The 27,208-nt window shown below is 37.0% G+C and overlaps 1 protein-coding gene and 2 long non-coding RNA genes across 12 annotated transcripts in view; 2 read left to right on the top strand and 1 right to left on the bottom strand.

Moving 5' to 3' along the window:
• Positions 1-19,231, top strand: part of ndrg4 (NDRG family member 4) — a 46,525-nt gene extending 27,294 nt beyond the window's left edge. For 5 of the 7 annotated variants that reach the window (XM_073868578.1, XM_073868576.1, XM_073868580.1 and 2 more), the window contains 13 exons: positions 2,157-2,267; positions 5,793-5,908; positions 6,064-6,126; positions 6,263-6,323; positions 6,403-6,546; positions 7,529-7,632; positions 7,952-8,008; positions 8,087-8,138; positions 11,748-11,795; positions 11,885-11,920; positions 12,047-12,098; positions 12,608-12,646; positions 14,579-19,231. In XM_073868578.1, the coding sequence (XP_073724679.1) occupies positions 2,157-2,267; positions 5,793-5,908; positions 6,064-6,126; positions 6,263-6,323; positions 6,403-6,546; positions 7,529-7,632; positions 7,952-8,008; positions 8,087-8,138; positions 11,748-11,795; positions 11,885-11,920; positions 12,047-12,098; positions 12,608-12,646; positions 14,579-14,733 (1,038 nt within the window). In that variant the 3' untranslated portion in view covers positions 14,734-19,231. The remainder of the gene's footprint in view (positions 1-2,156; positions 2,268-5,792; positions 5,909-6,063; positions 6,127-6,262; positions 6,324-6,402; positions 6,547-7,528; positions 7,633-7,951; positions 8,009-8,086; positions 8,139-11,747; positions 11,796-11,884; positions 11,921-12,046; positions 12,099-12,607; positions 12,647-14,578) is intronic. The other 2 variants (XM_073868577.1, XM_073868582.1) reach the window with 1 other exon arrangement.
• A 2,492-nt stretch (positions 19,232-21,723) lies between these two features.
• Positions 21,724-26,351, bottom strand: LOC129414581 (uncharacterized). 4 transcript variants are annotated; one of them, XR_012370033.1, is made up of 6 exons: positions 26,210-26,351; positions 24,207-24,407; positions 23,222-23,460; positions 22,817-22,985; positions 22,605-22,706; positions 21,724-21,947 (listed from the first exon to the last, which is right to left on the bottom strand). It is a non-coding gene; the product is annotated as an uncharacterized lncRNA (long non-coding RNA). The 4 variants fall into 4 exon arrangements; XR_012370035.1 differs by having other exon boundaries at positions 22,609-22,706; XR_012370034.1 differs by having other exon boundaries at positions 21,724-22,985; positions 24,207-24,251; positions 24,348-24,407.
• LOC129414582 (uncharacterized) lies at positions 22,082-26,359 on the top strand. The gene is made up of 7 exons (XR_012370036.1): positions 22,082-22,220; positions 22,856-22,958; positions 23,213-23,295; positions 23,400-23,478; positions 24,360-24,425; positions 25,299-25,387; positions 26,223-26,359. It is a non-coding gene; the product is annotated as an uncharacterized lncRNA (long non-coding RNA).
• The last annotated feature ends 849 nt before the right edge of the window (positions 26,360-27,208 follow it).

Below are 27,208 nucleotides of genomic sequence, written 5' to 3'. Positions count from 1 at the left end.
TTTGTTGTTGTGCTGAAATGTACAGTCATGTGTGAGGTGGCCATTTGCACTGACACACTAACACACTGACACGTGTGAAACGTGTGCACACTCATGCACCTATGCAATAACCTGAAGCGTGTCTGATGCATGCTTGTGTCTGTCTGTTTTTCTATCCGACGGTTGTGTCTGTATGTTTTTATTGCTTTATATTGTTTTTATTGTATCTGACCTTGTAAACATCATCTGGCGAGGACAAATCTACGACCTTGAGACACAAAATGTACAGAGGATATGATACACGTTGTGTTTTAGAGCTAGTTTGTGCCATATTTACGCAGTATTGCTGTATCTAGGTCAAATTTCATACTTAATCCCTTCAGTGATTCGTTGCATATTATCTCCCTAGAAAACATGTGCAGGATTTTGCGACAAAAGTGACAGATGTCACAAGATTTCACTTTTATCCGAAACCCTCACACAATGCTCATCCAGTCTGAACAGACGTGCATTTTACAACATCAAAAACAACAAATGATGGCTTAAATCCCACGGGAGATTTTTTCGTCTGTACTTCGATTAGTTTGATGTTGGATGCCCGGATTGTTGCATAAAGCCTGTAAGGACGAAGATGCTGAAATAATCCTAAGAAAATAATAAAATAGGCACACATCCCCACGTTGAGAATTAAGTGTAAATATGGGTCAGCGCAGATTAAAATGCCTAAAAGTGTGCTGCAACTAAATCTGGGTTCCAAAAATATTAGATATAAGTTTAGTTTATGTCCGACCTTAATGGTGTATGTGATTTCACCAAGTAGGATGACAATGGTGTTGATTCAGGATCAACATTTTTATTAACCAATCAGTTTGCAGGATTAGGGTGTATGTTAGATTTAGGTTTGGGTTAGGTGCGTTTCAAAAAAAATGTTCTAACTATTATTTCACACAAATTTTAGGGGTAAAAATGGTTAGGGGTTGAGTTAAAGGAAAACACTAAAGTTTTTCAATATTTTACTATGTTCTTACATCAACTTGGATGAATTAATACATATCTATCTTTTTCAATGCGTGCACTTAATCTTTGTACAGCGCGTTGTGAATGTGTTAGCATTTAGCCTAGCCCCATTCATTCCTTGGGATCCAAACAGGGATGAATTTAGAAGCTACCAAACACTTCCATGTTTTCCCTATTTAAAGACTGTTACATGAGTAAGTATGGTGGCACAAAAATAATTTTTTTAATATTATTAAAAGTGAGAGCTATGTTGTGTGGTGGAGGGGCGCTTGGTTTGCAGCACTTCGACCATGCGCGCAGTAAAATCATCACTCCTGACTTCTCCCCCTCTCGCTCAAACTTTCATAAATATTGCTGCCGCCGGGGTCGAGGTGCTGCAAACTAGGTGCTGCTCCGCCATGCAGTGTAGTTCTCATTTTTTATTCGCTTAAAAAATCACCACGTGATTGGATCCTGGGGAATGAGTGGGCCTAGGCTAAATGCTAACACATTCACGATGCGCTGTACAAAGATTAAGTGCATGCATTAAAAAAAGACTGGCATGTATTAATTTGTCTACGTTGAGGTAAGAACATAGTAAAATATTGAAAAACGGTGTTGTTTTCCTTTAAGGGTAAATTTCGGTCTCTTTTATTTAAAAAATTTGATCCAGGACCAAAAAAATGTTGATTCAGGATCACATCTTACTTTGTGAAATCACGGCAACCATCTTTCAAGTTTATTTTATTTATTTAGCACTTTTATGCTTTTTTATTTCATTGTTGCATTAATTAAAACAGCTTTACAAGAAAAGAAAGCACAGAAAATTATAGAAGTATTAATGTATAGTACGTAGAATATAATTGAGTAAATATGTATGGAATTTTAGCACATTTTATTGTCTTTATATATTAACTATAATTTAATAAAATGGTATATTATCATGTTTAGTTATATTATTCCTTATAGCAGTGAATTATTCCAAGTTAAATGGAGTGGTGTTGGTGCGCATTTACAGTACTGCGCAAAAGTCTTTGTTTAATCCATGCTTATTTTTCAGTCTCTTTATTAGGATACAAACTGAAAATATAGGAAATATGTACACAAAAGTGCGACATGTCTTGGCATTAAGCCCATTGAACTCTTTTTTTCTAAAATAGTTGTTTTTGTATCACATGCAGGAACACGATATTGAAACGCCTTATGGGATGTTGCATGTGGTCATCCGGGGAGCTCCCAAAGGCAATAAGCCAGCTATCCTGACCTACCATGATGTTGGGCTCAACCATAAGTAAACAACTTGTTTGTGTATGTGTGTTATCAAAGTCATAGTTAGCCATAAGTCTCCAGAAGCATCACGTATTGCACAAATGCATCGTCTGTCTCCAAACACTGAACTTTAATTTCTTTATCTCCATTACTAAAAGCAGACTGCTGTTTGTGTTTGTACCTCTTCAAGATCTCTAAAAGTGATGAAGTGATGTGGGTGTCATCAGAGGTGTAATTTGGATGCCAGCAGATGGCAGTTTTTCGGGTATTTTAACACATCTCATACAGTGTGAGACGTGACTGATCGCAGGTGGCAGGTGATCTCAGCATCGCATTTGCTGCAGGCACAGCTTTGTAAAAAAAGAAAAATGTCTTATCTTCAAGATTAGAAGTACAAACTAGCTTGCCTTGAACTATTAAACCGTTTTTCATTTCATTAAAAACCTCAAACAGCATAGTTACTCTAATATGCATCATGGGAATTTTATTTTGGGGCTGATTTATGGGTCAACAAAACAAGTCGTCCGGCACACTATTGACCTTGATGTTGAATTTCACATTCCGTCAGTCTAACACCATTAATTCCTCCTGCATCCTTGGCTTTGATCATTTATTACGCTACGCATGACTTTCCTGTCCTCTTCTTCCCATATTTACTTCCTTTTTTCTCTTAATCCCTTTGTCTCTTCCCCCCCACCTCTATTTATTTCTTATGCATCTCTCAAGTGTGTTGTTAGGACCGGATGCGGCTGTCTGTTTTTATGTTCATGCTGTGAGAGAGACAGACAGGGAGGGAGAGATATGTAGGTCACAAAAACATACCCATCATGCAGTGTTGGGGGGTCGGCACTGCGGCACGGTGCGATTTGTTTCTTTCCTCTCTGCTGCGGATACATGGATTAGTATGCGTGGCCGTTCTTCATCCCAAAGCATGACTCAGTGACAGAAACAGTAAGAGAGAGAGAGACAGACCACCGAAAGCAGAAAGTGGCCTAAATACAAAGTGAGCAGTACAGCTAAAAACTGGGTCAACATCTGGGAATATGATTCATAGCATGATGCGGCACTATGGTGAAGTGCACAGGCTCACTCAGCTCTGATTGGCTGAGAGCTCTTTGTTTTTAAACCATCATCGAGGTCAATTTCAGAAAATTGATACCAGAGTCTATAGGAATCTGGCTTATGTGATCTCTTCTCTGAGAGTCCAAACCATGTCCTTGTATTGCTCTACCAGTTGCCACAACACTAACAGGAACGAGGTCTGCTCATTAAATCTAGTTAAAAGCAACCAAATCGTTTACGCCATTAGCTGTGATGGGATGAAATGGCTCAGTATCAAGTGTTCATTAGTGCAGCTTGAGCAGTTAGAATGCATGACTTGCTTGTTGTTTCACTTTATAGTAACTGATTTTCAGAACTGGCACAAATATAAAGTATACATAATTAATACTTGATGACTAAATTTGCATCATGCGGACTGTACGCGGACCCTTACGTATGCGTAAAACAGGACTGTACTTCTAGCATAACAGATCTAGACAAGTGGAGCTGGGGATGGAGGCGGGTTACTGTTAGAGCTCAGATAGTATGCTGCTCCATACGGCTAAAAGCACACCAACACTTTAAATGCATTTTCATTGGCTATGAATTACAGGAAAAGCCAAGCGTTTTTTTTATAAAGATCATATAGCAAGAATAGTACCATCTGATTGCCATTACTTTACCATTGTACTGACTCAGTCCTTCCAGAAAAACGCAGTTTTTTTTGTGATTGTTGCGGGCAAAAATCCTTGATCTTGCGGCACGTTTTCTAAAAAAATGTAATGGAATATGCGGGATATATATGCAATTTTACTCGATGAAATTGCGGCAACTTGCAAAAATTGTGGCAACTTGCAAAAACTGCGGGAACTTGCAAAAACTGCGGCAACTTGCAAAAACTGCGGCAACTTGCAAAAATTGCGGGAACTTGCAAAAATTGCGACAACTTGCAAAAATCTGATGTGGAGGCTGAACGATTGAACAAGGTCATATAGCAAAGAATAGTACCATCTGATTGCCATGACTTTATCGTTGTACAGGCAGTCCTTCCAGAAAAACACAAGAGTTTTTTTGTGATTGTTGCGAGCAAAAATCCTTGATTTTGCCGCACATTTTCTAAAAAAATGCAATGGAATATGCGGGATATGTATGCAATTTTACTCAATGAAATTGCGGCAACTTGCAAAAATTGTGGCAACTTGCAGAAACTGCGGGAACTTGCAAAAACTGCGGCAACTTGCAAAAATTGCGGCAACTTGCAAAAATTGCGGCAACTTGCAAAAATTGCGGCAACTTGCAAAAATCTGATGTGGAGGCTGAACGATTGAACAAGGTCATATAGCAAAGAATAGTACCATCTGATTACCATGACTTTATCGTTGTACAGGCAGTCCTTCCAGAAAAACACAGAGTTTTTTTGTGATTGTTGCGAGCAAAAATCCTTGATTTTGCCGCACATTTTCTAAAAAAAATGCAATGGAATATGCGGGATATGTATGCAATTTTACTTGATGAAATTGCGGCAACTTGCAAAAATTGTGGCAACTTGCAGAAACTGCGGCAACTTGCAGAAATTTGCGGCAACTTGCAAAAATTGCAGGAACTTGCAAAAATTTGCGGCAACTTGCAGAAACTGCGGCAACTTGCAAAAATTTGTGGCAACTTGCAAAAATTGCAGGAACTTGCAAAAATTTGCGGCAACTTGCAAAAATTGCGGCAACTTGCAAAAATTGTGGCAACTTGCAAAATTGCGGGAACTTGCAAAAATTGCAGGAACTTGCAAAAATTTGCGGCAACTTGCAAAAATTGCGGGAACTTGCAAAAATTGTAGCAACTTTCAAAAATTGCGGGAACTTGCAAAAATTGCAGGAACTTGCAAAAATTTGCGGCAACTTGCAAAAATTGCAGGAACTTGCAAAAATTTGCGGCAACTTGCAAAAATTGCGGCAACTTGCAAAAATTGCAGGAACTTGCAAAAATTTGCGGCAACTTGCAAAAATTGCGGGAACTTGCAAAAATTGTAGCAACTTTCAAAAATTGCGGGAACTTGCAAAAATTGTAGTAACTTTCAAAAATTGCAGGAACTTGCAAAAATTTGCGGCAACTTGCAAAAATTGTGGCAACTTGCAAAAACTGTTTTCAGCTTTTCATTGATGTTCACGTCATATAGTCACGTCACTTCATAACGTTCCCATTGGCAACATGGGACATGGCCGTGCTTGTGTGAAGTAAATGCAACACTTTTCAACTTTCTGCTAAGATATATGTGTCTTTTGCTATGAAAATGCAGGAATTATGAAATCATGCAAGCCCGCATATTTTGCACACGGAAATCCGCAATTTATGCTGCGAAAGTGCGGCATATTTGAAAAAATGTGGCCACCGCATAAATATGCGGACTTTGGTTGATTATGCGTTGAATCATGCGATCGCATAATCACGTTTTTGTGGAGAGACTGTATAGGACTGCACTGTTAACTCTCTTTATCTTTCTCCGAGCAGATAAGCTGTGCTTCAACTCATTCTTCCACAATGAAGACATGCAAGAGATCACCAAGCATTTCGTTGTGTGCCACGTGGATGCACCTGGCCAGCATATTGGAGCTCCTCAGCTGCCACAGGGGTAAGGCCGACATGTACACACATTTACATTTATGCATTTGCCAGACGCTTTTGCAGTGACCTTGACTTTTGTGTTGCTAATGCAATGCTTAACCAATTGAGCATAAACACATCATTATTAGCAACTTTATCTCTTTCGTAACAAATATTTTTCAGGTACCAGTACCCCACCATGGATCAGCTAGCTGGAATGCTTCCTAGTGTCGTGCAACACTTTGGGTGAGTGTGATCAGTATGATTGATGTACTGTGAACGGTTTGGTTTGTCCAAAATGATTCCTCTTTTCAAAGATTTGATTTTATCCACACTGCAGTTTAAGTGATGTTTTGTTCAAATAAAATGTCTTTTCTTCCAGCTTTAAGAGCATTGTTGGTATCGGAGTCGGGGCTGGTGCCTACATCCTTGCCAAATTCGCGGTTAGTAAATCACCATTGGTTCACTTTGTTTGTTTGTGCGCATTCGATCTAACAATTCAAGCCTGCTTTCTTCCTGTAGCTCATCTTCCCTGATCTCGTGGAGGGTTTGGTTCTACTAAACATCGACCCCAATGGGAAAGGCTGGATCGACTGGGCCGCCACAAAACTGTCTGGACTCACCAGTTCTCTCCCGGACACGGTTCTAGCGCACCTCTTTAGCCAGGTACAACATTAACAGATATGAAAAAATAGCTTATGGTATGACAACTAGGGGATCAAGTTCTTAAGTTCTTCTTCTTAAGTTCTTCATATACTACCATTGGGTCACCTTTGTTTTAAAACAGCAAATTATGTATTTAATGTACATTTACATTTCTTATTTTGTATGATTTAAAGGTGCAATAGAATGTAAAACTGTATTTATCTAGGCATAGATGAATAATAAGAGTTCTGTACATAGTGACATATCGTGAGACTTAAACGCGATTTTTTTCTCCTTCATATGTAAACCTCATGCAAGCAAAAGACAGGCCAATCTCAATGTAACACCCACTGTGACATTACAGTCGAGATGTACGCCCCCAACATTAAATTACACATTAAATTAAGTACAATGTTGTTATAAAACAAAGTTGTGACTGCTGAGTTAGCGGTATATGCTAGTTAATGCTATATGCTAGCGTTTAGGCTGAAGTTCTACTATTGACGTTACAGTTACGTTTTGCAGGTCCATACTGAAAAAACACACAAACTTACCACTCAGAAACTTCCATTAACAATCTCCAAACTATTATTTATTCCTCAAAATCTGTATCTTCGTCCAATACATGCTCAAACATAAGATGCATTTACACACACAGAGCTACTGAAGGAGCTGCTCTGTAAAACAGCCAATCAGAGCAAAGCTCAACATTATTATTCATGACCCTTTCAAATAAGGTAATAATAGACAATTTTATTCGAAGGGCAAATCCTAGGGTTGTAAATGGATATATAAAATTGTCTCTAAATAATTTTGGCACTTCATAAAGTCACATACCTTCTATGTAGATATCAGAAAACAATTTAACAGATTATTTCAATGCATTCTGTGGCACCTTTAATAATATACGGTAAAAATAACTAACTTTGTAAACATTAGAGATAAAGTGAAACAGATTATATAGTTATTAATATATTAATATATAGTTGTATTTGATCTATAGGAGGAGCTCATGAGCAACACAGAGGTGGTGCAGACGTACCGCCAACAGATTAATAACACTATCAACCAGTTCAACCTACAGCTCTTCTGGAATATGTACAACAGGTAACGCCCACTGCTTCATTAATATGTAATAAGATATGAATAATGCACGAGTAAAATGCTTATTTGTACCCTGTCCACATATCAATCCACAATAATATCATTTTATTATCAGATGAGGAGCATCAAAGTTTTATTTTTTAGTCAATGATTTTAATTTTTGACCTGAATTTACTCAATAGTCAATATTAAAGATATTAAGGTTATATTTTCACATGATGTTCTTTACATGACTAAATGACTTTAGTTGGGTTTTCACAGGCACGGGCACATTTGTTAAAGGAACTGGCTTGAAATACATAAAAATCTCTCTCTTTCTCAGCCGCAGGGATCTGGAAATGAACCGCAGTGGCTCTGTGTTGAATGCCAAGACCCTGAGGTGAAGACAATCTTTATTAGATGTGCTTTAATGTGCTTCTATGATCAGTATGTTTAACAGCTCTTGTTTTTTTAACAGGTGCCCGGTCATGCTTGTCGTTGGAGACAATGCCCCGGCTGAGGAGGGCGTGGTGAGTCTCACCTACATAATAATAATAATAATAATAATATATCCATACCACCTACTGTCTTCGGATGTCATGATACTGCAGCAAATTTTATTTTAGGGATTTAAGCACACACATAGTAGTCACATATTATTTAATTAACTACTTTTATGGTGCTAGTGTTTCTGTAGCTCAAATGGTAAAAAAAAAGCATTAGCAGCCCAAAATGTTGTGGGTTTGATTCCCAGAGAGCACATATACTGATAAAACATATAAACCTTGAATGCACTGTTAGTTGCTTTGAATGAAATTGTCATAAAAATGTAATGTAGAATATAATATAGTTGCCAAAACAATGTAATAAATAAATAAATAAATATATATATATATATATATATATATATATATACTTTTTTATATATATAAACAGATATGCCATGGAAATAGCAAGATTTAAAATATTCTCCTAAATTTTACTGATAAAGGTAAAAATTAGTTTTTTTAAGACATCTTTCCCTGTTCTGCTTCATTACATGTATGTATTCATGCGTCTATGTGGCATATTTAGCAAGCTGGAAACAGGAAGTGTTTTGTCATCTAGTGACAGGTCAATTCATTCCCCATCTGTCTCCCTTCCTCTGTTTACCTCCTCCTGACGACCTCCCTGCCTCCATTTTCCTCGTGGGAACAGATGGCATTGGCCCAGGGCTTGATCTTCTAGGCTTTGCCAGCTTGTGTGCTCCACACCGTGGCCTTTTAATCTAACATATAAGAGCCGGGTCAGTGCCCCATCATATCAAATCAGACACGCAGGAGGAGAGTGTGACGAGGGAGGGATGAGGCGAAGAAAGAAAGGGATTTGAGTCATTAAGGCCAAGAGGAGGAAGATGAAAAAAGTGGGCGCTTTAAAAATAGACCAGGATGAGTAAGAGATTAAGAAGAAAACAAATAAAATACAGCTAAAGTGAGACATGGGGAAAACAAATACACTGTTTAAACATAAATTGACCTATAAAAGTCAAGTGTGTCCAATCTTTTGGAAAGGATGTGTACAGAAAGAGATAATAGGCACCTGACAAATTTTCCTGCATGTAGCATCACACCGACAAGTGCAAACACAACATGATGGAACCAACATGGAGTTTGCATTAAAGAGGTTATCTGTCTTTTCCAAAAGCACCTAGTACACTCAAAAAAAAAAAAAAAAAAATGGTGCTAAATAGCACTAAAAGTGGTTTTACATAGCTCCTATATAGCACTTATAGTGGTTCCCTTATGATTATAAGGGAAGCCATTATGAGCCATTGAAACACTTTTAGTGCTATTTAGCACTATTTTCTGCCATCTAGTGTAGTATGAAATGCGCCTGCAGGTATCTGCGTCTGTGCAGCTGTCTTCCCGTAGTGCTGGGATATGACTCATCTTTGCAGTACCACAGTAACTGGGTCAGGCCCTCTGAACACAAACATACATACAGTATTTATATCTGCATTTGGACTACTGTTCAAAGGTTTTTAATACACTTAGACTTACATCCTCCCACGGCGTTCGCACATTTGGCAGTAGGTGCTAGAGCTGGGCCAAAAATCGCCTGTGATTCTCATGCATGTCTTATCAGTAAAGCCTTCTTGATGATTGGTAGTAAATCGCCATAACCTGCTTTCATATGGAGCGGCATTTACTACACAGAGCCGCATTTCACAGAGAAGCTATAGGCAAAATCGCATACATTAATTTACACGATTATGAACGTGATTTTGCCTAGCTTCACGGAGAAATATAGCTCTGTGTTGTAGGTAGCGCGGTGCTGTTGTAGAAATATCCATATTTAAAACTTTATAAACCAAAATAACTAGCTTCCGGTAGCGCCGCCATCCCAGACTCCTCCGCATTCAGGAGAGAGTACCAGCGTAGCGTACGCACTTTTCTTAGTGACACATGACAATTCGTACGCTGCGTAAAAGCTCTGATCCTGAATGCGGACGCGACCAAGATGGCGGCACCACCGGACGCAAGTTATTTTGGTTTATAAAGTTTTAGATATGGATATTTCTACAACGAGATTACCCTCAGAAGGACTTTGTTTATCATCGTGGAGCCTTTTGAATTTATTTTGTGAAGGATGGATGCACACTTTTTGGACTTGAAGGTCGTGGACCCCGTAACTTCACATTTGATTAACTGAAACATTTAAAACATTTTCTAAAATAACTGAATATGTGTTTGTCTGAAAAACGATGGAAATATGCATCTTGGACAGCTCGGGGTGAGTAAATCATGGGTTTAATATCATTTTTGGCCGAACTATCCCTTTAATACTAATCACCGAGCCGACTTTACTGCTGAGATGCGCATGAGAATTTGCACAGAGATGCGATTTTTTTTTGCCCAGCTCTAGTAGGTGCTCTTCGTCATACACAATCAATTGCTGTGAACAGGTTGATGAGGTCCATGTGATCTTTGGTCATCCTGGTTTTCGCTTCCTTTTATGTGGAATCCAATCTATGGCTGACTTTAGGATTTGGGTTAGTGGTTGGTGTAAGATATGACCTGCGAATCGGAAACTAATCGGACTTATTTTTATTCACTTTTCCCATATTTTAGAATAATAATGAACTTTAACTCTTTCTCCACCATTGACAAGTTATCTCGTCAATTTAAGAGAAAACATTGCATAAAAACAAGTTTTTATGGTTATCTGTAATACCACTTACCCATATTTATAAACAAAACTGAAGCAAAAAATTATTTATAAATTTTACACTCCGTGTATGTTTTGATAATCATTCTAAAAACAAAATTCCTTAACAAAAATGCAATTATTTCAGCTTTTTGCTAACATTTTTTTTTTAAAGAAAAATACCCATATTTAAGACTTTATGAAACATTTTTTACCTGTTTTGTTTGTTTGTTTATTGTTTGTTTGAAAGCAGAGGGTTTGATATTTTATTTGATATATTTTTATGTTTATATATTTTTAAAAGAAAATGTTCCTGTAAGGCATTTTGTGAAACTTTTGTGAAAATCACAAAAAATGCTGGCGGGCAACTTAAAAAAAATGGCTGGGGGGAATGAGTTTAAATAAATAAAGTAATAAAAAAAAATAATAGTAAAATCAAACAGTAAACTATAGAACAACACAACTGTAAAATTACACTGTGAAAATGTATTGTTGCACATAAATGTTTAGGTTTAAACAACTTGAATTAATAAGTCATTTTAACAGTTCAACATGACTAGTAAGAAGTTCCTATAATAAATTATAAAAAATAAAGTTGTAATAACTTAAGCTCATTTAACTAGATTATTATTTTCTGGATCTTAAAATGCAAATGTATTATTATTATTCATTATTTTTTTGTATTATTTATTTATTTTTCTGTGTAATATATGTATATTAATTAATTAAGGTAATTTAGTAAGGTCTGTTATATGTCTCTAAAAAAGTGCAACAAGGAATTTTTTTAAAGTGAATTATTTAGAGATTTTAAAGTTCATAAGAGAAGTGTTTTCAAACATTTGAATAGTATATCAAATGCACACATGACTTTTTATAGCACTATGACGCACAAAAGGAGATCTGGCAGAAGATTTTTTTCATACATGATGTATGGTGTCTGTTCTCTGTTTTAGGTCGAGTGCAACTCCAAACTGGATCCAACTAACACCACATTCCTGAAGGTACGAAAACAGAAATACTGCAAACATTCAGACCGTTTCAAACTATAAAATTGTGACATTTCTGTAAAAACATATTTGTTTTGTTGCAGATGGCTGACTCTGGTGGATTGCCTCAGATTACACAGGTCAGACTATTTTAAAATGTCTGATCTCAGATCAGTCTTTGATATTATGTGCTGACTGTAAGACTAATGTGCTTCATATAAAAAATATATTTTTAATTTAAACTATCAATGTTTTGATTCCCACAGCCTGGAAAGCTCACAGAGGCTTTCAAGTATTTCCTACAAGGGATGGGATACAGTAAGTCTGAATTATTTTGAATATCAGTGTATTAATTTAACAAATTATTCATGTTCGTAAACCAGTCTACCAAAGTAAATCCGATCCAGTACTTTTAGAGTGTCTTATTTCCTTGTGTGTCTACATCCTTGGAGTGTATGTGTGCGGATAAGGGTCCAAAATTACCAATTGCTAATTTGTAGGAATAAAATATGAATAATACTTGCAACAACAACATACATTTTTATTGTAAATTATATAATAATAATAATAATAATAAATATTATTATTATTAATAATGATAATAATAAATATTATTATTAATAATTATTAATAATAATAATCGAAGGAGGTGGCGTTTAGCGGCATTTGAGCTCTTCAATTATTATTATTATTATTATTAAACAAGGCAAACTATAGTTTATAGTGAATAAAGTGATATTAGTTAATTTTGGACCATGTGTGTATGCTGTATTTGTTATAATCTGTACCCTATGTATATTTTCCTGCCCTTTCCTGCCCCTTTCTAGTTGCGTCTATAAAGGATCGGAGAATGAGTGGAGGGCCAGGTACTTTCTGTTTTGTGTTTACGCCTGCCCTCTTCCTCATCCCCAGCCCTCATTCAGATGACACATGTACTGTACCTTCAGTCTCCCGATTGTGTTGATCTACCCGATTGATTTCTGAATGATCTGCCCCAGACCGATATTTCCATTCATTCATTATTTTCTTTATGGATCAGTGATTTTTCCACTTGAGGAAAAATGTGTCTTGCGCTTCTGCACACTGCGGGCATTGAATGGCCTCTCGTGCTCTTTGCATGGCGATTATTTCCAAATGTCAGGTTTCGAAAGCGTGTCAATATTTTGGACTTGTAAAATATTTTTTGTGTTTATTATAGTTTTATATTTTAAAGTCCCTCTGTGGTGAAAATCAAGTTTTAATGTTGTTTATGTCTGTGTGGTGTTTTCGAATATATTTTAAGATAAACCATGTGCAAACTCATCAGTTGACACCATTGCTGAGTATTTTCATCTTTAAACAGCAGTTTACAAAAAAAAAACATGTTTTTTTTGTCACAAACATGTTGTATTGTGTTGACCGAGTGGCTCAGGTAGTCATTAAAAGGACACTCCACTTTTTTTGAAAATATGCTCCCCATGGAGTTGGGCATTTGATTCTTACCGTTTTGGAGTCCATTCGGCTGATCTCCGGGTCTGGCGCTGGCAGTTTTGGCATGGCTTGGCATGATCCATTGAGTCTGATTGGACTATTGGCATTGCGCTAAAAAATAACCAAAGAGTTTTGGTATTTTTCCGGTTTGGAACTTGACTCTTCTGTAATTGCATCGTGTACTAAGACCGACGGAGGGTTGAAAGTTGTGATTTTCTGGGCAGATATGGCTGGGAAACTAGCATAATAATCAAGGACTTTGCGGCTGTAGCGTGGCTGCGGCAGGCGTAGTGATATTATGCACTGCCCGAAAATAGTCCCCTTGGTTACTTTTAATAGCAGGGGACTTTTTTCAGGCGCTGTGTAATATCATTGCACCTCCTGCGGCCGTGTTGCAGCGGCAAGGTCCTTGATTGTTGAGTATAGTCCTGGCCATATCAGCCTGGAGAGTCACGGCTTGAAATTTTCCGTCGGTTTTGGTGCAGGATGTAACTGCAGAGGAGTCAAGTTTTAGATGGGAAAAATATCTACACTTTGGTTGTTTTTTGGTGCGATGCTGATGGTCTAATCAAATTCAATGGATTATGCTAAGCTATGCTAAAAGTGCTAGCGCCAGACCCGGAGATCAGCTGAATGGACTCCAAAGCTGTAAGAATCAAATGTTTAACTCTAAGGGAGCTGGAAAATGAATACATTTTTTTCAAAAAAGTGGAGTGTCCCTTTAAGTGGTGGTGGGGGCTAATTAGCATATTAATGAATCTACTTATACTAAAAGAAGCAAGGTTATAGAGTTAAATTCAAGCTATTTCAAAGCATAAAGTCAAAAATATTGATAATAATAATCAAAAATATGTAAAAAATAAAATAAAAATATTGACTACAGCGGGACTTTAAGAAATAAATAGTATATTTATTGAACGGGTTTGGCGCAATGTAAATGCATATGAGATAGGCCTACAACTATGTTTATCTTAGTGGCCACTCTATTATCAGATATTAATTTATATGATAGCAAAATAAAAAAATAAAGAATGACAAATACATTTGCATATACTATAGCATAATAGATAACAATTTAAAAAAAAAAATTTATCGAAACAAAAAACTGCAAATAGGTCGAGCTGATCTAAATTATTTTTTTGGTTATGTGATTTTATTATTTTGGGAATGTGATCAGCTTGAGGCTAAAAAGATTTTGACCAGAAGCTCAAGCATGTCATACTGCCTTCACAACACATCATGCACCCTGGATGTAATTATATCTGAATATACAAATATTCATCTCTTACTCTCTCTCTTTCTCTCTTTTGTCTCTCTCCCTCTCCCAGTGCCCTCGGCCAGTATGACCCGTCTCGCTCGTTCGCGAACAGCCTCTCTGACCAGCGCCGGCTCGGTGGACGGGACTCGCAACCGCGCATGCACGCATTCAGACAGCACCGAGGGTGTCGGGCAGGTCAGCCAAACCATGGAGGTTTCCTGCTGAGCCCTCGTTCATATTCGCACATGCATACATTTAGAGAGACATGTTGCATGGAAGAAGGGCCTGAGAAGAATGGAGAACTCGTATTACTTTCATTCTTTAGTTCTCAGCCATTCACTTTCCATGTACTTTTCTCTTGATTATTTTTTCAGTGTTAGCCCTCTTAAAGGAACAGTTCACCCAAAAATGAAAAAATCGGTCGTCGTTTGCTTCTCTTAATGTACTTGATGTTTCAAGTGAGATAAGGCTGTGTTTAAGTCTAGATGCAGTGAATAATGACTGACCAAAAAATAATAAATTTAGAGGAACTCTGCTTAACTAAGTGTTAAAATGACATTGGGGGAGTAATTGATGACCAAATTTTCATTATTGGGCGAACTTAAATAACCTGTAAAATAAAGACATGATGTCTTCCCCTTAACAGTGTTTGATTCTCCCCGACTGTATAACACGACTTATTTATCGCTAAGTGTCAGTATTTCTGCACCCTTCGCTTGCTGCCTCTGGCCTTCACCTTCTCCTAATAAAAAACGACAAGTCCCATCAGCTCTCACTCGTTCCTGTCCTACGACAGTCTTTGTGGAGTAACTGATTGGTGGGTCACAATAGAGGGGGCGGGTCCTGAGGAAGAAATACGAAATAAAGCTAAAGAAGATTGATCCAGAGAGAGATATAAAAGTGACATTATGGTTATGCTCTCCCTCTTTGCTACGAGTAAATGCGAAGCAGTTGCGTTGTTAAAGTGTGCAAATGAACCAATGAATAGCAGCTTTTGACTAATCATCTCAGGTCACTGAGATTCGTAACTATTTTACGAAGTGGCAAATTCGTATGAAATGTGCGATGTGAATTGTACAAAACGTACGATTATCATAAAAACCATTAATGAAGCCCCACCCCCAAATTCATTGGGGTGAAAGTAGATCATATAAAAATGTATGAATGAGATCGTACGAGTTTCACGTTTGTGCTTGGGGGCACCTACTGGCAAACAAGGGTACTGCAATGCTCTTAAAGGTGACAGGGAATGAAAAAAACCTTGTCTTAGTTTAATAACGGTAGTCTACCCGCATTTACAGACATACGAAAAATGCTAGACATTCTGAACATCTCCGTTTCATAGAAATCTTTTAGAAATGTCCGCCAGAAAATGGCCCAATCTGAATAATGGATACATGTTACTTAAAATGCATCTCACTTCCCCCCGCACTCTCATTCAATTCCCTCCCCTTTAAAATAATTTGCATACATCCGGCCTCTCGCTTCGAACGGGAAGTAAATTGCAGCAGTATTTGCGAAGTTCAAGGCAAAATGGCGAGTCACATTTCGAGGTGTGCTCTTCTATCTGTAACATTTTGGTCTGTCCGCGTTCTGAAGACGGCGAGTTTACATTCTTTTGAGTAGCAGCAAAGGCGGCCAATCAGTGTCAAGAGCTTGCATTTCATAATGAGGTTGCCAGTTAGGCCCGACGGGGGCGCCATATAGGTGCAAAACCACGCATTTAAAAGCCCCCACCCTAATATAGCTTTCTGAGAGAGGTTTTTAGGAAGCTTTTAAGGAATCACAGACCCAACCAAAATTTTGTTGTCTACATGTCACATCACAGAACAAGGATAAATACCCCGTTCAGTCATTCTAGGTCACCTTTATGGTTTAAATGAATTAAAACAGTTTTAAGTTACTCAAACTTGAATTTTACAAATAAAATGTGAATTCGTATATTTCTATAAGTGGCTCTGGTCTTGGGGGGGGCAATGCCCCCTCTGTCTCCCAAACTCAGCCTATGATTAGCCACTTTGTAAAATCGTTACGAATCGACAGGAGACTGTGTTGTTCATTTAGTATGTAGTATAAACACAATACATTTCACGAGGTGTGCACGAGATGTGACAAGTTTTTATCGTTAATTAATTTTCAAGTTCCGACATTGTGTATGGCGACTGTACTTACGCACATTTAATTTATTAGAGATTATCGCTTGTGTTACGCAATCACTTTTTTTAGCTATTGGAAGCGCATGAACATTAACTGACTAGCATGCTACAAACTCATATTAACATATTTAATTGACATAGTCGAACTGCACCTGTATTTTCCCGTTCCTGTCAGATTAACTCTTTCGCCGCCATTGAGATAACTCGTCAATTAAGAAAAAAAGCTTCCCTGCCAATGACGAGAATTTCCGGCTTTCCGCAATACCGCTATTATCCACCAGGTGGGTAATATGCAACCCGGAAGTAACGCCTCATGTAAAAGAGAAAGAACTCCGTGTATGTTTTAAAGATCGTTCTGCATCTGATCTCTATCAAAAGCCCTTCACAAAAATTGACTTATCTCAGCTTTTTGCTCAAAATTTTGTGTTTTTGAAGAAACCTACCCTTATTTGAGAGGTTATAAATAGAGAAGTAATGAAGGTAGGATGAAACTTATTTTTTTGAAAGCAGAGGGTCTGTTCTTTCATTTGATATATTGTATGTTTATATATTTAAAGATGAACATTTTCAGGAAGGCATTAAACTTTTGTGAAAAATGTTGAAAAATGCTGGCGCTGGCAACTTTTTTTTAAAAAACGCTGGCGGGGAAAGAGTTAAGCACTAGCTAGTCGACACTTACAAAAAGCGACATGAATTTCACATCATCTCGTCTGTGAAAGGCGCACGTGACATTCATGTGGCTTTTCGTTAAGGTACATTCAACATACCTGGCACCCATATGATCGTCGTAGTGTGCACTCCCTGTCCAATGAAGGTGGCTTTGCCTGAGATCGGTTCTGTACGGTTTCCCTTTTGTAGACAATCATCTTCTGACCCAAACCAAACCGGAACCGTCAACTGAGGCAGAGCCCGTGCGACGGGGTTTGCTGCTTTTATTTAACGTAATAGGCATACGTGGGACATGAACCAAGCGACGAGTTTCTCTTACAGCATCCAGCCCTAAATAAAGAATATACCAAAGTTACTGAAAGAGATACACACAACGCATGCATATTCACAGATGAGGGCTGGACTCTGCAAGAGAACTGAGCTTTTGTAGGAACACGCGTAGTGTTTATAGACTTGCATGTCAGTTATGCATGTTTGCAAATACGATAAATATGATTACAGCCACTAAAATTCATGCTTTGTATGAATGCTACACTTTGCTATACATTTGTTATTGTTGTAATTATTCATTAATTCATAACGGGCGTATTAATTTATTGTTGCTTTATGTAGACCATGAATGGCATGAAATGAGTTGATTGACACTGCCTGATTTACTAAATTGAAAAGGGGCGGAGCAATTTCCGTTCCACATCCGCACTTTTTTTGTCTTACTGAATGTTTTCTACCATAAGGAAAACATTACACTTTCTTAGGGGTGATTCCTGCATGCGTGTCTGTAAGGGGCGGGGCTTTCAGGAGCGACATTGCTCCAAGCTCAGAATGTAGGGTCAAATCCCAACCCCTAAAAATCACAAGGTGCCCCGGCCCTCACAAACACATCCAGGCGCCTCAAAGGGCTGTCGACCCGGGCAACGCATCGAGATTACCTCACTCCATGCCATGCTGGGCGTTACTGTAGATACTGTACAAAAAGAGAGATGAATGCAGAATAAGACTTGTGAAAGAAAGAGGGAGAGTCTGTATGAAAGAAGCGACGATGATGCTCAAAGTGGTTCAGGAGGGTGAAAGCCAAACGCAAATATAGCGAAAGAACAAATTGTGGTCGCGTTTCCTCCTCAAGACTGAATGGACATGCATTCTTCCCCAGTATTGATTTGCATGAGTTTTGAAAATGTCAACCTTGCGTGTGTGTCCTTTATCTCCCGTTTGAAGTATGCAGTCGTGAGCTCTTAATAAGAGACGAGGAGCATGCCACAAGTTCACCTTTTAAAGGTGCGCTTTTATCCCCAAACCCCACCGTTTGCCTGGGGGCCCTGAATGTATCGAGTCCTTGGAAGTGATGTACAGTATTGTCAATGTGGCCCCATATCACCTTTACTAAAATCAGGGCTCACACCAGTGTAACCTGCCATACCTGCCTTCCCTCGCACCCTTTCCCTTATCGATCAATGTTCTACGCTGTAGATATTTGCTGTTTTTAGGGCACTAAAAATAGGTCTCTACCACTAGCCTTGTCATGTGGAAATCAAATACAATTTCCTTTTTATATATATATATAATGGTAGTTCTTATTTAACCGTGTGCTGCATCTGTTATTGTGAAGATTTAATGATTTAATTTTTAATATGATTATGGTTGTTACGACTAGCCATTGTTTTTATTAAGCAATAAGTTCCTTTGTTTTTCTGTTTTTTTTTTCTTTTTTTGGAAGGGAAGCTGGTTGTTACAAATACATCTACAGAAATAGAATTCACTTAACCTGCTTTGCCATAATAAGGAAAATAAAACGAAACAATGTGTTTATGTAATATGTACATCTATATACAAGCTGTCACTGTCTGTGTACTAAAAAAACTGAACGTGCATCAAATAAAACAGATACTGTATGTAAAAGACTGACTTTTTTTGTGTGCCTCTTTGTGGGTTTTGGTTTTCATAGTGTACATTGTAAAAAATGATATCAAATCAATATACACTCACCTAAAGGATTATTAGGAACACCTGTTCAATTTCTCATTATTGCAATGGTGCGGGGGATGTTTTTTTTAGGCACATTTTAGGCCCCTTAGTGCCAATTGGGCATTGTTTAAATGCCACGGCCTACCTGAGCATTGTTTCTGACCATGTCCATCCCTTTATGACAACCATGTCCCCATCCTCTGATGGCTACTTCCAGCAGGATAATGCATCATGTCACAAAACCCGAATCGTTTCAGATTGGTTTCTTGAACATGACAATGAGTTCACTGTACTAAAATGGCCCCCACAGTTACCAGATCTCAACCCAATAGAGCATATTTGGGATGTGGTGGAACGGGAGCTTCATGCCCTGGATGTGCATCCCACAAATCTCCATCCATAGCAAGATGCTATCCTATCAATATGGGTCAACATTTTTAGAGAATGCTTTCAGCACCTTGTTGAATCAATGCCACATAGAATTAAGGCAGTTCTGAAGGAATAATCCCTTAGGTGAGTATATATATATACATACATACATACATACATACATACATACATACATACATACATACATATATATTGCACCCGAGAGTTCATATAAGTATGTCAGAGGTACATTATATTGGTACAAAATGTATACGTATCTGTACCTAATGGTACATTTTTTTTCATAAAACTGTCTGCTAAATGTGAATCAACATGTAGGGTTAGAAAATTCTGGGAATTTTCAAGGCTGAAAACTTTCCATGGGAATTAACAGGAATAAACTGGAAATTTGAAAACATTGCAGAGCTGCCTTTAACAGGGAACTTAAATATAACTTTAAAAAAATCTTGCAGCATAATTTTGTTTAAAACAACAAGATTAAAGCAATTTTAGTTGAATTTCTACCCTGCACATTCTTCATGCACACAACACACTGCTTACTAAATGGCCATTGAGGCCACACCCCCTGCATGTACTGTACTGGCATTCTTCTATAACATGCACAGATCATTTTTTTTTAAATTCTGCACACAAAATAATGTCAAAATGGCCATCTTTGCATGTATTCAAAAAAATTACATACATTTGTTTAAAACTTCCTTGTGCTGTGTGTAAACTAGTGTGCAACAACATTATACCTTTAAAGACAAATACACTGACTGAGCAAGGTGACCAGTTTTTTTTTTATGAAAAGCAGGGGCATTTCCTATTCCAGTGGTCAAAATATAATTGAAATCTTATTTGTTATTATCTATGAATTAAAAAATGGGGACAAAACCTTTTTGAATGTTAACGTGTATATATTGTTGTGAGTTTGTGAAGGAAAGAACACCAAAAACTGGTGACATATGGTCACCTTATGACTGAGAAAACATTTAGCTGAGATCATTTAAAAATGTAGTGTCTAAAAATGACTCTCCCCCAATCACACATACTCCCCCTTAAATTAAAAAAATCCTTCATAAATCACTTGAAGGAAAACACCACCATTTTTCAATTATGTTACTATGTTCTTACCTAAACTTAGATGAATTAATGCATGCCTATCTTTTTTCAATGCGTGCACTTTTAATCCTTATACAGCACTTCTTGAATGTGTTAGCATTTAGCCTAGCCCCATTCATTCCTATGGCTCCAAACTGTTTTATTTTCTGCCACCGTACTTACTCGTGTAACTACTCATGTAACAGTCTTTAAATAGGGAAAACATGGAAGTGTTTGGTGGCTTCTAAATTCATCCCTGTTTGGATCCTAAGGAATGAATGGGGCTAGGCTAAATGCTAACACATTCATGAAGTGCTGTACAAAGATTAAAAGTGCACCCATTGGAAAAAAGATACGTATGTATGTATAAATTCATCTAAATTGACGTAAGAACATAGTAAAATATTGAAAAACGGTGGTGTTTTCCTTGGGGGGGGGGGTTGCCCTCTATTTTCCAGACCTTGACTACCACAGAAGCCACACTTGCTGCGTTTTAACAGTTTAGCTAGCAAATACAGAAATGTGCTTTTACAGTAGCTACCCAGATAGCACACGTACGTCTCAGATACGTATCTGCGAGGTAATCACTCAGATTTCCATTCCGTCTGGAAAACGTATTATAAAGGTCGTTTGCCCATATGAATTACGTATCTGAGACGTATGAGCCCAGCCGTTTTGAAGACGCTTTTAAGATCTTTTCAAGACGCTTGATATTTAGAATGATGTTAGCAGATGTATCTAAGATATTTCCAAGATGTTTCTTAGATCTTTAAAAGATCTTTATAAGAGCTTTATTCGAGCTCTTTCTAAGATGTTTCTGAGAGCTTTAAAAGACGATTAAAAGATCATTAAAAATAAATTGCTCTAAACTACATCTTCTACACAGTTATACACACATATTATTACAATATATCATTAACAACAATTAAAACAGTATTTTCAATAAAACAGGCAGTTGATTGCGTAAAATTTATTTAAATTAGACAAAAGAAAAACATTCATAACATGCATATTTACACGAGTGTATGCAAAAAAAGCAACGTTTTTCTATAACATACAAAGAAACACAATATCTTTAAATTAATCAAATGCTTCCTCGGGCAAAGAACATCTTGGAAGGAATTTCCGCGTCTCCTTCAGTGGTAGACGGACGGATTCTTCTTCTGCAGCAGCTGCATTCTAAAAGAAACCATTACAAAAAATAAGGAAAAATTAATTTTACAAACTATGTCATATGTTTTCTTTGTTTCCTCAATATAACTCTGATTAGAATGTCAAACAAAGATAAAATCATCCGTATTAATCGTCAGTATCGTGTATATTATTAATATGAGCGTCTTTGCGTTACATTCGTGCTTCACCATGCACTTATATCGACGTCGCAATGCAAAAGAAGAAGGGCAAGAAAGAAACCTGTCCTGGTCTGGCGATTTAAGGGAACATCTGTTTAAGGTATGTAGTAATAATACATTTTAATAATGCTGAGTGTGGGATCAGTTAACTAGAAATTTCGTTGATAATAAGCAATGTATGTACAGTAACTAGCTAGTTCACGTTAGATATTTTATTCACGTGTCTGTGGTTATTTTAGGTTTTTGATAGTTAATTTCACTGATAGTTTGAGCCCGTGTAAATTTCTTAAAAAGCTGTAATTATTATTTTATTTAACATTATTATGTTTGCTGTCAAGACTGATATTTATTTATATATATTTATTGACGTTGATATGTAAACTTAACCTACTCAGTTGTACTTGACTAATGCAATAATGAAAGGTCCACCTGTTTAAGTAAATTGTGAAACATTTGAACATAACAACATTTGGACATAACATACACACATTGTTTCCGCCTGCATCAATTTAGTTGTATAGCTGCATTGCTGGTTAACACCTCTGGGCAGATTCTCCATGTTCTTCTTTTATGTGTAGCTGCTCACCTTAAACAGATACAGTACATTGAAGTAATGTTTAAAACAAATTAAGCCCTATAATATTGTTTATGTTTACAATAATTGGTAAAAAGTTTGATGGATAAAATGGTTCTTACCATTCTCTATATAAGCCCCTCTGTTAACTTTTGTTCAAGCCTGTCTAGATCTTTTATCAGTCTAGAAAGATGTTGGAGAAAATACATCATCCTCTTCTATAATCTCCATCTGTAATTGGACTAACTGGACCAGTGAATGCAGGTGACTCCAAGATTGTCTCGTTTACAGCTGCAATATCAAAAAATAATTGAATTGAGGCTTTTTATATACATTTAGTATTTTTTATTAAAATTCATAATGAGCATATGTATACATTGATTTAAAACAGTACTCAAGACTGTAGATTTACTGTGAGGTTTTGAATGTTGGACAGATTATCAGACCTGCATCTGCCTCAGACATGTTGATGTTTAGCTAATGACGATTTTAAATACATTTTTTTTTTTTTTTTTTAGGCAACTTACTCTCCATTCGACCTTGCAGGTCACACCATGGTCTCAAGAGGGAAAATGAGTGCTCTATGGATTGAACAGAAAAGGTAGTATTAAACAGTGTTATATATTTAAATGCCATGAACAATGCGTTTATGTTTTCTTCCTAATTATGTCAACAAGTGCTCTTTTAGCTTGCATGGTACTTTAGGAGAATCAAAACTCCAACCATCTGTATGAGGGTCTGGATGGATAAAGGATGCCCACTGGAGCTGGAAATGATGGATCAGGTCATTTTCATTTGTCACATTTACAAAGAAGCACACTCTAAGGCTTGCGTTACCCTGTCTGTGGCAAATACACTAGACAAAAGTATTGGGAGGCCTCATTCTAATAAACATGTTTATTTATTCCAGTGTTTCCAATCAAAACAAATATAAATGCTATACCATATAATACCACTACAAAGAGTTTTGTTTTTTCATTTTTGTTGCAACAGTTTTGTAAGTGCCTTTTTCTGTTCCGAAATGACTACGGCTTCTTGTACAAGTCATTGATAGGTTTAGGTGATGAGTTTTGGGCTAAAAACCTTAAAGTTAAGTTAAGGTCTGGGCTTTATTCAGACCAGTCAAAGTTCTTCCACACCAGACTGAATCACTCATTTTCTGTTTGAACCTTTGTTTGTAGGGTCATTCTTAAGTTGGTATTGAAAAGGGCCCTGCCAAAACACTTTGCTATAAATTTAGCATCAAACGGTTTTTCTAGAATATCATATGCTGTAGCATTAAGATTTGTGCTCATGGAAATAAGTAAAGTATTTAAACCTGTTTATTAGAAGGAGGCGTCGCAATAGTAATGTCTATATAGTTTATGTTTAACAAGCCAAAATAACCAGGGCTGCTTCTTTTTAAGAACTTTTGGGTATTTTTAAATCAGACAGAGGAATAACAGTCCTTAAATGTGTAATGTACTGCCATAATTTTGATCAAAACGTGAGGTCAGATTCTTGTTAACCTACTGTGTTCTTTCTTGATGGTTAGCTGAGTGTCCCAGGACAGAAAACCTGTTTCGTATGGATCAGAGTCAGACATTAACATCTAATATGTAATATCTAGTGATATGTTTTCTTAGATAATGCTGTGAACAAATGCTCTTTTACCTTGAATATTAGGTGGATCCACACTTGAACCATCTGTATGATGATCTGCACCCACTGGATCTGTAAATGGTGGTGCAGGTAAGTTTCACAAGTAAACAAACTCAAATCCTATTCAGACCATTCATGATTCCAGCAATAACCAAGTTTTCTTCTCACAATAAGACTGCATTTACATTGCAAATCTTAATGCACAGATCAGATTTTTTTTACTATATTCATTTTTTTTCCTGCTCTTTTTATATTTACATAAGACACGATTCATATCTGATAACTGTTACAATAATTGCCAAAACTACAGTTTATATTAGTGTCATGATTTGCACTTGAGTTTTGTATCGACAGGGCCACTGCCAATTTAGGCATGTTTTAATTATGACACTTAAACAATTGTATATGTACATCGATAAAAGTTTTTGCAATCATGGAAACATAAGTGAATTGCAGACAGCATTCTTGTTTTACGAATGTAAAATGGCTGGAGTAGTGATGTCACTAGCTAGATTAATTTTCATTTGACCTCCCCCACAGAAAGACACAGCACATCATTATATCGTTGGCTCCGCCCACTGGTGTTCAGTCTAAAGTAGTAGTTGTTGACAATCATAAAGTTGTAATAACAGTAAGATTGTGATGTCAGACAAACATTGTGCTGTTGCTGGCTGTGGGAAATTAGTGTCTTTGTAAGGGTCGCAAATAATTTGAAAATATTTATGTTTCAAAATATTGCCACCCTACCATGAACTAAACTGGACTGTCGCAGAGACCAAGTGTAGTAGGGTACGGAGCGCTCACACTAGTCACACCAAACTTTGGAGGTAAAACATACTTTGGTATGATACAGTATGCATAGTGTGAGTACCCCATAATTCTACTGTAAACCATGCCGCTCCTTAGAGCTTACTTCTATGTATATTTAAAACATTCTTCATTCTCTTGTGATTATTTTTGCAGGTTTCTGAATTGATGTCAGATGCAAAGCAGAAGTTTATTTTCTTCCAGTTTGGCTTCATTGTGGAAAAATGCTGGAAACTAAAATGCAGGTGACATTCTTTTGTTTATTGAAGCTATGACAAATAATTTGTCTGTTTAGTTAATGTTTTATACAGTGTAACTGTTCCTAAACATTGTTCCTCGAGGTCCTCTGCTATTCACATTTTGTATGTCTTCCTTATTTAACACACCTTATTCAAATCATCAGCTCATTAGTAGAGATCTTCATGAACTGAACTGAGGCTGTGTCCAAATGTTCACACTTGTTGTCTTTGCACTAGACTACTATGACCTTTTTTTGTATTTGGCCTAAGTATTTTAGTGGGCGTGAAGATCCCAAGCGTGCATGTAGAATTAACATCCGATGGGACACACTTAGCATGCGTAAAAATTTAAATCCAGATAGTGCCAGCAATTTGCACCAAAACGTATTTGTGTTTTATTAACTACTTTAAATTTATATTTACCATTTTTAAGTTTTTCTGTAAATAAAATGAACACTCTGAAATGAACATTTGCTTATATCAAACTTTTAGATGCAGAATTCTTTGCTCCTGTAAAAAAGCTCTTGGTTTTGAGTATGTAGCTTTATTAAAGTGTATTATTTATTCAGTAGTCCCTAAATAAACGACACAATGTTGCAGTTGCAGATGTTTCACAAAATACATAACAATAATGCAGAAATGTAGAAATGTTAACATACAATTAAAAGTCTCATGCTTTACATCCAGAACATGATGCACGATTGGATGCACAAAGTGATATTTGGACGCAGCCTCAGTCTGTCAGATCAAAGAGACATACAGAATTCATAGAGCAGTGGGACTCCATGAACAGAGTTGAGAACCACTGGTGTAACTCATTATGCTTACCTGACTCATGCAGAATTCTGGCCTGGTGTTTGGTCCACCCTTTCTCTGGCTTGTGTCTCCGTCTCCATCATCATTATACTCTTGTCAGTGTTATAGTATTGTCGTCTGCGTACCAGGACTTTGTTTCTCAGCTGTCCCTTCTCCTTCAAGCTACATTTTTGTCAAGCTGCAACAAGTTGGAATACATAATTATTAACGTTTAAGGATTTTGATGTATGAAATATGTAACAAAAGCAAAAAATGTACAGACATTCTATTAAGAAATTACCTTTTTGTTGTTTGTTTACTGACCTTTCAACCATATTGCATTTAAAATTGATCATCATACCTTTGGTCTACTGTTAACAGACTACTGAAGAAAACTTTGAATAAAGTAAAAAAAAAGAGAAAAAATTATAAATGCTGAATGTGTCTCATCTTAAATACATTGTTGTTGTTTTTTTCATTGAATTTGGATGTTTTGATGATTTAAGGAAAATTTACGTAGCATATATATTGATGTTTTAATTCAGAGTTTGTTAATGACACTTAATCATTAACAAACATTTAAAAAGGTTTATTACAATACTAATTGAGTATATTTTAATTAATGTAATAATCTTGTTTTGTTACACCCTAAATCACTGAGCGCACAAACGCTACCCCAGTTACAAGCATGGGTGGTTGACTTCATGCAGACATGCGCAGACATCGAAGTACCGCGAGAGTGATTCAAAAGCCCACGAAACAGTGTAATCACGCGGTACTGTGACGTCATACTGGTTAACGCTAAGCCACGTGAAGCGCCCGGACACAAGGGCTGTTTCTCAATATGCGTTCTTCAGCGATCTTGCGTCCTCGTGTCCTCGCTCTACGTCATCATTAACGGTCGAAGTTCATTCCAATTCTCAAGAACGCAAGGACAGAGGACGCATGAAAATACCCGGATGTGTTCTTGATATCGAGGATGCATCGAGTGCAGACTTGCTAAAATCGCTTTACGCCCCAGAAGTCATTGCG

The sequence above is a fragment of the Misgurnus anguillicaudatus genome, chromosome 6 (genome assembly GCF_027580225.2).
Source record: "Misgurnus anguillicaudatus chromosome 6, ASM2758022v2, whole genome shotgun sequence".
Taxonomy (NCBI): Eukaryota; Metazoa; Chordata; class Actinopteri; order Cypriniformes; family Cobitidae; genus Misgurnus; species Misgurnus anguillicaudatus.
This window is presented reverse-complemented; position numbering and strand designations above follow the sequence as displayed.